At 39.8% G+C, this 12,372-nt stretch overlaps 1 protein-coding gene across 2 annotated transcripts in view; it reads right to left on the bottom strand.

The window, feature by feature from the left end:
* The window catches only part of NOTCH2 (notch receptor 2), a 162,588-nt gene that overhangs the window by 84,566 nt on the left and 65,650 nt on the right, over positions 1-12,372 (bottom strand). For both annotated transcript variants that reach the window (XM_047086030.1, XM_047086031.1), the window contains exons 3-4: positions 9,012-9,271; positions 5,025-5,360 (exon numbers count right to left, since the gene is read on the bottom strand). In XM_047086030.1, the coding sequence (XP_046941986.1) occupies positions 5,025-5,360; positions 9,012-9,271 (596 nt within the window). The remainder of the gene's footprint in view (positions 1-5,024; positions 5,361-9,011; positions 9,272-12,372) is intronic.

Here is a 12,372-nt window from a genome sequence, read left to right as displayed (position 1 = left end):
GAGGTAGTTTATAAGGAATAAACCTCCATTGTTTGGAGTAGACAGATCACACAGCTTTTTATGAATTTTTTTTAAAAATCATAGAGGAATAGAGAGGTGTGGGAGAGAAAGAAAAAGGGAAAGTACATTGGGGACCGGCCAATCCAACTGTAAATTCACAAGGCATGGCCAATAAATTCAAACAACCCACTGTTCTCTGATTACTTGTGCTGCTTCCCAAAACCAGCCTAATTCATTCTCTCCCCACTAACTGGTCCTAACCCAAAAGTATTGGGAATCAATGATTCAATAATTTATTTTCTATTTTGTTGTTATGTTAAAATTATTCTGGCTAAGTGCCCCTCCTCGGGGCTTCTGCTAAAGACTTACTTAATGGTAGCCCATGAAGGATTTGGATTATTAACAGCTGATCATCCAAGAAGACGAAAACATGGTTCCTTGGTTTGATTCTATTAGTTCCCTCTTGAATATATTCCTTTTTTCTTTCCTCTGTGGAGAAACACTTCTTCCTCTGTCACATAAGAGGAATTGTTTTTGCAGTTTTAATTCCCTCTGAGTCTTACAATGATACTAAAATACTAAACTCATATTTCTCAACCATAAAAAGGAATTAAATCTTGCTATTTGTGACAACGTGGATGGACCTAGAGGGTAGTATACGCTAAGTGAAATAAGTCAGACAGAGAAACACCAAAACCATATCATTTCATTTATATGTGGGACCTAAAAAACAAAACAGACTCTTAAATACAGAGAACAAACTGGTAATTGCCAGAAAGAAAGTGGGGTTGGGGTGGGCAAAATAGGTGAAAGGGATGAAGACATACAAACTTCCAGTAATAAAATAAATAAGGTCATGGAGGTGAAAAGTACAGCACAGGGAATGTAGCCTGTGATACTGTCATAATGTTGTATGGCAACAGATGGGACTACATTTACCACGGTGAGTAGTGTGTAATGCACAAAATTGTCAAATCACTATGTTGTACACCTGAAACGAATACAACATTGTAATGTCAACTATACTTCAATAATAAAAATTTAAAAATCAACTCACAGAAATCATAGTGTCCTTTGCAGGAAAAGAACTGTAACTTGACCATTTGAATATAATCACCAACTTGGTTCACTGACTTTCAGAGTTGAAAAGTACTCTAAAATTCTTCTTATCCAGTATCATATCACACAAGAACAAAAGGAGAGTATGATTCCAGGAAGAAAATGAGGAGATCAAAATTACATTCTCAATACTATATTTTTGTTGATTGTTTCCTTCGATGGAAGGAGGTAGGCGGGGGATGGGCTAAACAGGTGATGGGTATTAAGAGGGGCACTTGTTGTGATGAGCACCGGGTGTCATACGCAAGTGATGAATCACTGAATTCTACTCCTGAAACCAATATTACCCTATATGTTAACTAACTAGAATTTAAATAAAAACTTGAAACAACAACAACAAAATACTATGATATTATACTAAAACTCAGTTGGTCAATAAATATTTGAATGCCTATTATGAACCTGGCACTGTTTTGGGGTGCTTGGGGTACATCACTGAACAAAAACAAAGATCCTAGCTTTTACTCTGAAGAGAGAAAGAAGCAGCAGAATTTAGAGAAGACAGACAATAAACAATAGACATAATGAGGTAAATTATATAGCACAAATTATATACTAAGCAGATGATAAGTGTTACAGAAAAAGAAAAGAAAAAGTAGACCAGGGCCAATAATTAAGGGGATAGGGGTTGGTTACAATCTGAAATAGGGTGATCAGGGTAGGCCTCAATTAAAAGTGCAAAGACTTGAAATATGGCAGGAAGCGCACACAGGAGCTGCAGAATACCTTACCAAACCTTTTCCCCTCCTGCTGACTTGATTTCTCCTTTGAAGAAGGAATATTTTCAATTCAATTCAATTCAATTCCATTCAATTCCATTCCATTCAATTCAATATTTCTCATTTGAAATAACGATTCTCCTCAAATAAGGGTGTTATTTACATTGAGTGATTATTATTTTTTTATTATTTTTTAATGTTTATTTATTTTTGACAGAGACAGAGCACGAGCAGGGTAGAGGTAGAGAGAGAGAGAGACAGACAGACAGACAGACAGACAGAATCCAAAGCAGGCTCCAGGCTCTGAGCTGTCAGCACAGAGCCCGACGTGGGGCTCGAACTCACAAACCATGAGATCTGACCTGAGCTAAAGTTGGACACTTAACTGACTGAGCCACCCAGGCGCCCCGAGAGAGTGATTATTATTTTAAGTAAGTAACATTTTAGTCTCTCAAATAGTGTGGAGCATAATGGAAGGTGGGGCAAAGAGAATGATACTGCATTATGGAAAGGACTTGCTAAGAAAAAATAATCTCCAGACACTATTTCTCTGTATGGAAATAAGGTTAATACTCTCCAAACTCTACCTGGGACATAAAAACAGTGAGCAAAAAATCTTACAAATTGTGTAAATACGTATTTATTCACAGTGTTACTGCATCATCTATTGTTTTGAATTCTTTTTAAATTTCTTTTTATCCATTGTCTAAGCTAATGTCATCTGTTTTGGATCATGGGACCCTGAAAGGCAAGAACTAGCCTACTTAACTATTTTAAATGTCTGCATGGTGCCATACATAGGCTGGAATGTAACAAAAAGTATTTGATCATAATTCGAAGTACTTTCTACTTTTTTTTTTAACCCAAACATCTCAAAAGCATTTAACAAAAAGTTTCACACATTTTCAAAGCACCTTCAGGGACAGACAAGCAGTGCACTGTGATTCAGTAAAATGCACAGGCTTTGGAAATAACCTGTCTGGGTTTTAGGACTCAGCCCGACCACATGTCAGCTGTGCAACTTTGGGTAAATGACTTAACATCTCCAAACTTGAGCTATTTCACCCGGGAAAACTAGAAAATAATACCTATCCCCAAGGTTTTTGTGTAATTGAGCTAATGGATGCAGAAGTACCTGGCACAGTGCCTGACTCATAAAAGGCATTGAATAAATGTTAGTTTTCTCTTTGCCAACTCTTCTCCCCGCCCCTGCATCCTCATCCCAAAACCCAACCCACACACACACACACACACACACACACACACACACACACACACACACACACTTCATCAGTGAGTAAACAAATGTCTTGCTTTAAATTACAAGCAGAGCATAAAAGATAGCCAAGTTCTCCTTACTCCATCCCACGAGCCCTGGCAGCCTCTCAGCTGTGGAATCCCTGGTTATTTCCTTTCTCAAGGAGGAGATACTATTCTCGTTTGACAGATCCTTTCCTGGACACACTCTCAGAATTCCCTAAGGTTCTTATCATGGCTAATGGATAACAATGCAGAGACTATGGGAGTGAATAATCACTCTCTCCTAGCTAAAAACTTCCTTTATTGACTTCTCTAACTTCCCGTCAGTATTCCGCTGCCAAATCAACCTTTTTGTTCTGGGCAACTATTAAAAGTAATTTTCTTGAAACTGAAAAAAACACATTTAGCCTTCAACAATAAATTGTGCTCACCTCAATTATTAACCATTTGGACTATTTATTAAAATATGTATAAAGTTAAATTGTTTATATTTCTGTTTCCTTCTTTAACCCTTAAAATAGAGCCAACAAATATGGGAGTGGAGAAAGATATCTTTCAGTTATTTCTTCTACAAGACAATATGGACGACAGTAATACTCTATCAATTAAATTTATTTAGTGTCTAGAATGACTGCTTTATCTATTCTTCATTGAAAGTGAAACTGAAAGCAATACATTTAAAAACTTGTTCTTGTGGCTTACAGTTAAATGGTATAAAGTTTTTTATTATGTGACAGTGTCTTATATCGCCCTATCCCAAGCACACAGTACAAGTGCCTAGAAAACAGGGGCAGTTAATAGATTTTTACTGAATGAAATTAATAAATTGCCATTTGGCTTTGTACCAAGGACCCACATATGACCTTTAATCCCCAAAAGATAAAACACACAATCCCATTATATGTGAACCATATCCACAACACCAGATTCTAAGATTCCCATTCTGAAAGAGTGGCTAGAACAACTTCTTTTTGAGGCAATTCTGCTTACTTAGCACATTACTCCCCCCTACAGTTTTCCTTCTTTTGTTTTTGTACTAAGGATATTTGTATAAAAACAGAATCTTTGTTGCTTAGTTGCAACAGAGCTTTGTTGCTCATCTGCTCCAGCTGCTTGTGTTCTGTTCCCAATCAAAATTCTGTTTTCAGCCTCCTCATCATTTCATAAGGGGTTAGTGAATTGGCCAGGCTTGCTCCCTTCTCCATCTCTATGGAACGCTGGGCTCCAAGCTTCCTTCCATACATTGCTCCTTTTTTGGCTTCTATCTTGGAGTTATGTATGGTTGTGCCATACCTTATTCATCAGCATTCATCAAAAAGTGCCCATTGAGTAAGAGAGCACCACCCCAGTTCCAAAATTCTCTAGCTTCAAGTCAGGGCAAGGTTACCCCAAGTCACAGAGAGCATATGGAGAGGGCCAGGAGCCCAGGGAACATTACAAAAGGACAGGCAGGTGCATCTAGGTAGGTTAGGAAAATAATCTATTATTCCTTCAGAAGTGAAAGCATATAGGAAAGTTGCTCACCTAATATTACTGTCAATTCAGTTTACAGTACTTTATTAATCAGACATATTTTTCAACATCTAATTCTCATTTGTTCCCTTCCATTCCACAGGCCTATCTATTTCTTTCTCAGAACTGTTTCTTTTATTTCTTACTGTTCCTCCGAAAAGGACAATAAACAATTTCCTAGCCACTCATCATCATAAACTCTGACATGTTAAATTACCCCCTACTCCGTTTATGGACCACACTGGCCCATAAAACTCTTCCCTCACCAGCAACCCACTCCACACGAAATTCTTATTTCCCCTTTTCCCTGCTGAGAAGGGTATTTCCTAAAGCAGCAACTGAGCCACACCCACCACCCTCCTTCTGTGCTGGAGGTGTATCCCCCAATCCCAGGACACTGGAGGCTCTCCTTACCTGGAAGGCAGTTGCATTCAAATGTGAAGTCACCAGTCTGCCGGCAGGTGCCTCCATTGACACAGGGGGAGGGTGCACAGGGCACATAGGGGCTGTCACAGTGCTGGCCTGTGAAGCCCTGGGGGCATTGGCACTGATAGGAACCCAGTAGATTGAGGCAGGTGCCACCATGCTGACACTGTCCTGGGATGTCACACTCATTGACGTCAGTCTCACACTTCTGTCCTGTGAAGCCTGCGAGGCATCTGCAGGAGAACTGGTTGGCTACAGTGGTGCAGGTACTTCCATTTGCACAGGGATGAGATAGGCAGGCATCGGTCCATTGGCACAGCTTACCTAAGGAAACAGAACAGACTCAGTGCTGCCCACTGAAGTGGGAGCCAGTCTCATCCTCAACATCCCACATCTCCCACCCATCCAACATCATTTATTATGTACAGAATGTCCTAAGCTCTTTGAAATTCACAGGAAGCCCAAATCAGAGCTTCCTCAAGATCATGTGACACAGGCACTCCCTCGGGCCCTCAACCAAGACACAAAACCTCAGTGGAGCACATGGAGGGGACTGTAGGCTAGTCCTATGAAGCCCATCCTCATAGGAGCCCATCAGTCCCTTTGGTGGCAAAGAAGGGTCTGGATCTATCTACTGTCTCACACCTTGCCTTTGCATAGGCTGCTCCTCTGTTTGGAATGCCATCTTCCTTTTTGTTCACCTAGTAAACTCCCACTTGACAACTCTACTCATAAGTTACCTTATTGCCCTTCTCAGCTCCCTAAATTGCTCTCTCTCTCTCTCACACGGCTCTGCACATGTACACACCCCCCCCAAATTTGCTGTTTCCTTTTACTATATCACCTACCACACGGGCAGGGGCTGGATCCCCACAGGAGGCTCTCAAATCATGTCCTTTGAGTGAATAAAATGCATTGATCTTTTCCATAATACATAGTTACTAAACAGATCTCTTATATGACAGAACCAAGTCAGTGCTACTTCTATTTCCTTTAAATAAAACCCACATACATATTCTGGGAAATATTTTAATTGTGGTCTTGCTACATTTTTGCTTGATGTGTTTGAAGAGGATGAAAAATCTCTAGCTACTTATGTATGAAAAAAGCTGTAAGTTATCGTGAGAATAAAGGTCTAGAAAGGTAAGTCTTGTGGACTCTCAAATAGGAAAATATGAGAGGAGGTCAGAAGACTGATATGCTGGATCCTAAGGCATGACTCCAAGAAAGCAAAGCAAATTCTCTGAGGTAGAAAGACAGCGAAAAAAAAATATTCCCATGCTATTAGTAAATTTGGTATTCATATAGACTTCTAGTGCTTGTGTGCTCTCTCATAAAAACAAAATGTTTTTTTTTAATTTAAAATAAACCAAAAAACAAAAAACTAAAACAAACAAGAGCCATGACAGCTTTTCTAAAAGAAGAGGGAGGTGACACACAAGCACAGAGAAGTGCTCGCTGTCTGTCAAGGAATGTCAAATCAAACAGGAGAGGTGCAGTATAATTTTGGGCATAGCACATGTATCTCAGGGTACTAAGCAGAGAGAAAAAGGAGGAACTGAAATTTCTCTTCCTATTTTTTCTTCATTCCTCTGAGAGAAACATCTACAGTGGAGAAGAGATAAAAATGGTTCCTTCTAGCAACTGTGTGTATGAGAATATTTGCCTACAACTAAAACAGAAAGGTCCTTGAACCTGGCTTCCCATATATGATACCTACAGGCACTAAGTTCCTACCTCTGTTTTTTCAACTATGAGTACAGATAAGCTAAGAAGGTCTGATTAGGTGGGGTATAGGGCTACCACAAAACGAAAAGGGTAACTTGACCTGTGGTGATTCCTGAAGACAGACAAAAGTGGCAGATGTGTAAAAATGATCAGAGCCCTGCAGAACACCAAGAAAGGATCCTTTTAATGGCAAAAGAAGAAGCTTTAATTTGGGGATCATTTCAGAGTTAACATCTTAATTATTAAGAAGACATTACTGCCATTACCACTAGTGAGGATTAAAATGTTTGAAACAGGTATGCCTTCCCTTTGCTTGCAGAGCAAAACAATTTCAAACTGACAATCAGGAAAAAAAATTTCTCTTAACCACCAAATCTCTTTAATGAATCATAGCATCGATGCTGTCATGGTCATGATGAAGATAACAGATCATCCTAACTATCCTCTACCCTTACCAACACCTTTTAATAACAAATAAGTAGAAAAAGTATTCCAAACTAACCTACCCAATCTAGTTTACTGAGTATGTTTTTAACTTTTGCTTATAAGATTTACATAATTGCTGGTGTCGGGGGGCGGGGGGGAGGGCACAAACTGGTGAATGGTTCCGCTTTCCTCATCTAACTTAATTAATATCTACAGTTCATTTTGAATAAAGCTCAGACCCACCTGTGGAGAACTCATGATCTAGGCAGATGAGAGACACGTAAAAAAATTATTACAATAAAATGTGACACATAAATAATGGAACATAGAGACTAACTGCCTAAAGGAATAGGAAAAAGTCACTAAGACAGAATTTTAAACAACATTGGGCAATCACCAACTGCAGAAAAGGGCATTCCTGGCAAAGGGGTGTGCAACAGCATAGAAGCAACAGTAAGTACGACATTTTCAGGAAATGATGAGAATGTTGTTGGTGTGACTAGAGCTAGATGCTTGTGGGAAGTGAAGCTATAAAAAGACGTAAGGCTGGGGCTCCTGGGTGGCTCAGTTGGGTAAGCATCCAACTCTTGATTTCGGCTCAGGTCATGATCTCAACAGTTCATGAGTTTGAGCCCTGCACTGGCTCTGTGCTGACAGCAGGGAACCTGCCTGGGATTCTCTCTCTCCCTCTCTCTCTGCCCCTTACCTGCTCTCGTGCTCTTTCTCTCTCTCAAAATAAATAAACTTAAAAAAAAAAAAAGATGTAAGGTCTAGACTATGATGGGCTAAGGAAGCCATATAAAAGAGTTTGCAGTTTATTCTGCGGATGATAAAAAGTCATTAGGCACTGTAAGCAGGTGAGTTTGTGAGAAGATTTGCATTTATGGTCAAAGATGTGGCAATGTGACAGGTGAACAAGATGGGGAGAAACTAAAGGCAAGGAAACCAGTTAGGAAATGACTGCAGGAGCCTAAGTGGAGAGCTAACCTATCACCAACATGGACAGGGTAGACCTCAACTACAGAGCAGAAGGAATGGAGAGGAGTAGTCAGGTGAGAGGTGATTCAAGGACTGGGTCAGGTGCCTGAGTCTAAGTGTTATAAGGGAAAGGGGGAGTCTAGTTTGGAATATTTTTTTACATGTCCCTCATCTGACTACGACCCATTTATATCAACATGTTGAGTATGAGGTACCTGTCAAATTTCCAAGGATAATATGCAACAGATAGTCAGAAGTATGAGCCTGAATGTCAGGGAGGGGGTGGAGTGAAAAGGATGACTATAAGAGTCACCAGCAACTGATGAAGACAATGACAGCTGAGGCCACTGGAGACAGGAAGGTTCCCAGGGAGGGGGAGCTGTGATATGGCTCAAAAGAGGCCTCACCACAGAGTTCCAAGGAACACAAAAATTTAATGGATGAGGACAAGGCAATGCAGAATCATAACGGAACAGAGCACAGAAAACCAGAAAAGCCAGTGCCCTGAATGTCTAGGTAGAGATTTCAAGAAGCAAGTAATCAATAGTGCAGATGGCTTTTCTTCTAGTGACAGTGAAGTACCGTTCTGATCCCCCATCTTGACATATATACACTTTAGGCAGTCAAATACTTCTGAGTATTTGACACTTTCTCTTTCTCCCCTCTTAGAACTCTCAAAAGGAAGTTAAAGATAGTTGTCTGGAACACTCGAGTTCCTTACCATAACGTTAAACAGGCACCAGAGTTAGAGGATCCTTAAGAGCAACATGTCAAGATCTAAAAGATGATAAAGAAAGGTATTTGCTGAGAATAGGAAAACGTGGCCCTGGGTCACATCGTTACCTGTAAAACCAACTTGGCAGGTACACTCATAGTCGTCCCGGCTACGCACATGGCAGGTGCCTCCATTCAGGCAGGGGTGAGACACAAAGCAGGGGTGAGCAGTTGAGTACTGACAGTCATCACCTGTGAACCCTGGGGCACATCGGCATGTGGCTTTCCCCAACATGGCCTGGGCCACACACGTCCCCCCATTCTGGCAGCGGTTCTTCTCACAGGGGTCTCGATGTTGACAATATTCTCCCAAGAAGCCCTCCAGACATCTGCATGGAAAAGAAAAGAGTCCATGAAAACACTTGACTTCTCGTAAGTCCAAAAGCTTAACAAGATAGTGCAGTCCATTCAAGAAACACTAGATCATGAATTGAGAGATCTAAAGGTACAACCTATAAAACTGCCCTATTTCAGAAGTGCTTAGAGAACTTAACCACACACTCTCACGTCCTTTTGAGTCTTGGTAGGTGACAGAATACCAGGTGGGTTACCCAGCATGGTCTGCCATGGCCAGTCAGCATAACCCTTATCAAAGGCAAAATGAGCCACAGCTTTTTTCACATAGGTACAAGCTGGTATTGGCATAACAGCACTTTTTTGTGCACCACTGTTGATTCTTGCCTGTTCAAATTCATTAGTTTTCTCACTCTGACTAAGCCATCTGATAGGATTAAGGTAAGATTCACATGATAATGCATGGACTGACTTTCTTACCCTCTCCAGTTCAAAATATATAAAATACCATGTGATTTCTCTCAATTAGGTACTGAGAAATAGTAAGTTCTTTTCGTGTTTCCACTGAGACATCGACTGGCCTATACCTAGATTTCTGGGTTATGTTCTGGAGTTACATTTCCCTGTGATGGAGAAAGAAAAAAGAGGTACAGGAATAGGAAAGGGTTCAAAGGGGCTTTTTTCTTTGTTTAACTTAAATCTGTTAAGATATAAACAGGAGGCAGCTTTTTTAACCAAATTTTTTAAAAAGCACAAAATATAATTAAAATGACATAAAAAATATCTAAGGTACCATACAAACACCAAAGTGAAGAAAGCACAACAACTTAAGAATAACATTCTGTAACATTCTCCACATGGTGTGTTGAGGGAGCTTTTTATATGCCACCCACTGAATCATAAGATATACAACCATCCCAAATTGTGTGTAGTATTTATGACAATACTACATTCTCTAAACAGCATTAAAAAAGGCTTTCCCCAACATGGTCTGAGCCACACAGGCTTTTAAGAAGCGTTTAAAAGTAACACAAAGACTTTGATTCTAACTGCAAATTTTACCATTTGGCCATTGCCCCAGATATTTGAATAAACCTATTTCTACATTATTTTACTTTCTGGAGGATAGAAAACGAAGTCTACAAGGCTGCTCCATCATTACCTTAAAGATGACACATTTAAACCAAACTCTAAGGAAAAATAAGTAAGCAAACAAACCAAACTCGAAATCTTCCCCCTCAAAACCAACTCCCAACACAGCTCACAATGTGCAGATTCTGGGTCCTGATTCTCCCTATCGCCCAGACGTGAAGCACTGGGGTTGTGTTTTCCTCCTTCCTGCCTTTGTTCAATCATATCCAACATGTCTCATTAGCCAGTAGTTGGCAAGGTGAGGTCTTCAGAGGTCCCAGTTATTAAGAAAAGGAGGAGGACCAGATGTTAAGGAACTGAGACAGAACCTGCCCAGAAGTATGCAGTAGCTAACACACCTGGAGGAGGAAACAGAGCTGGTGGGTAGCTCCAGTGGTAGTCATGTAACTAGTGACAGCCTCCTCTCCTCTTCCCAGATCTGTGTACAGTAAGCAGGGCAGAGCCAGAAGCAGCTAGAGTTTTGAGCATCATCATGAGTGGGTGAAGCTAGGAGATGGAGAGGTAGCAAGGGGAGGGCACAGCACTAAAACCAAAGACTGGCTGAAGTTTCTGTAAAGGAGTCTGCACTTTATATGGTCAGAAGAACTGTTTAGAGTGAGTCCTGATGTGGCGACCTTGGACACGTTGCTAAACTTCACTATTAGTTCTCTCACATTTTAAATAGTTGAAAAGGGTACCCACATTGCGGGACTGGTGTAAGAAACTTACAAAATCAAGTATGTGAAAGCCTAATGTTAAGGTTATGGGTTATGTTAAAAAGTTTTGCAAATGAAAACCATTTTTTTCCCTTTGTACTTATTGAGGAAAATATGGTGCTTTATGCAAATCACAGCTTGATTTGATAATAGAATACGTTATTTTCTGATTTTTTTTAAGTGGAAGAACAAAAACTGCAAATGTAGCATAGCTAAAATTAACCCTGAGCTATATTATTAAAAGCATTTGTAACTTATTTAAGAAGCCTGTTATGGATGATGTTCAAAACTGGAACACAATTCTCATTCATAATGGTAGTCCTATGGGCGTTATGCCTGGCTGACAACTCTTGATTTACCCATATGGGAATTATTTACCTCGTAAATAATGGAAAACTGTTAAACCTGGGTGGGCTTTGCCCATCTTTGTTCCTGGACTATTGTACCACCACCGCCTCCCCAACACTATCATGTGGCATCTGCTCAGAGAATGCAAATTCATTTAAATATTAGTATCATAAACATATAAAGAAAACATAAGGCTCCCAGGAAAACAAAAATGAAACAATATGAACATTTCTGGAGCCAACCAAGAGTATTCCCGAATTATGTGAGACTAGGGTTTAATCTGCATTGTTTGCTCCCTAGCAAGTACAGAAAAATAAGTTTCAACTAAGATATGTCTAAGAAACCGGTGAAAGCAGAGGCTGGCAAATACAGCTTGCAGGCCTACTATGGCCCACTGTCTGTTTTTGTATGGCCTATGAGCTGAAAATAGTTTTTACATTTTTAAATAGCTAGAAAAATGTCAAAAAAAGATTAATATTTTGTGACATTTGAAAATTACAAGAATTCAAATTTCAGTGTCCATAAATTAAGTCGTATTAGAACACAGCCACACTCATTCATTTATGGATTGTCTATGGCTACTTCTGCATTACAATAACTGGGCTAAGCACCTGTGATGAGACCATTTAGCTCACAAAAATATTTACTATCTGGTGCTTTATAGAAAATCTGCCAAATCCTGGGTAAGAAAATGTATGAAACCCAATTCTATACATGGCATCCAACATGCTTATTAATAACGATGTTAATGATGACGAAGAAAAATATTTTCACATCAGTTTCTGCAAATACTGCACTCATTCATTCATCCAACAAACAGTTATAAGTGCCTATTATATGCCAGACATTGTCTTGATGCTAGGGAAGTCCTTGAACTTGTGGAGTTTAAATTCTCGAAAGGGAAGACAAAGACAAATACATAATTTGTTCAGTCAAGTTAA

The sequence above is a fragment of the Lynx rufus genome, unplaced genomic scaffold, assembly GCF_022079265.1.
Source record: "Lynx rufus isolate CCGP_SWC_20201006 ecotype Redwood Valley unplaced genomic scaffold, mLynRuf1.p SCAF_2, whole genome shotgun sequence".
NCBI lineage: Eukaryota > Metazoa > Chordata > Mammalia > Carnivora > Felidae > Lynx > Lynx rufus.
Note: the sequence above shows the minus strand (reverse complement) of the source record. Positions and strands in the feature narration are given on the sequence as shown.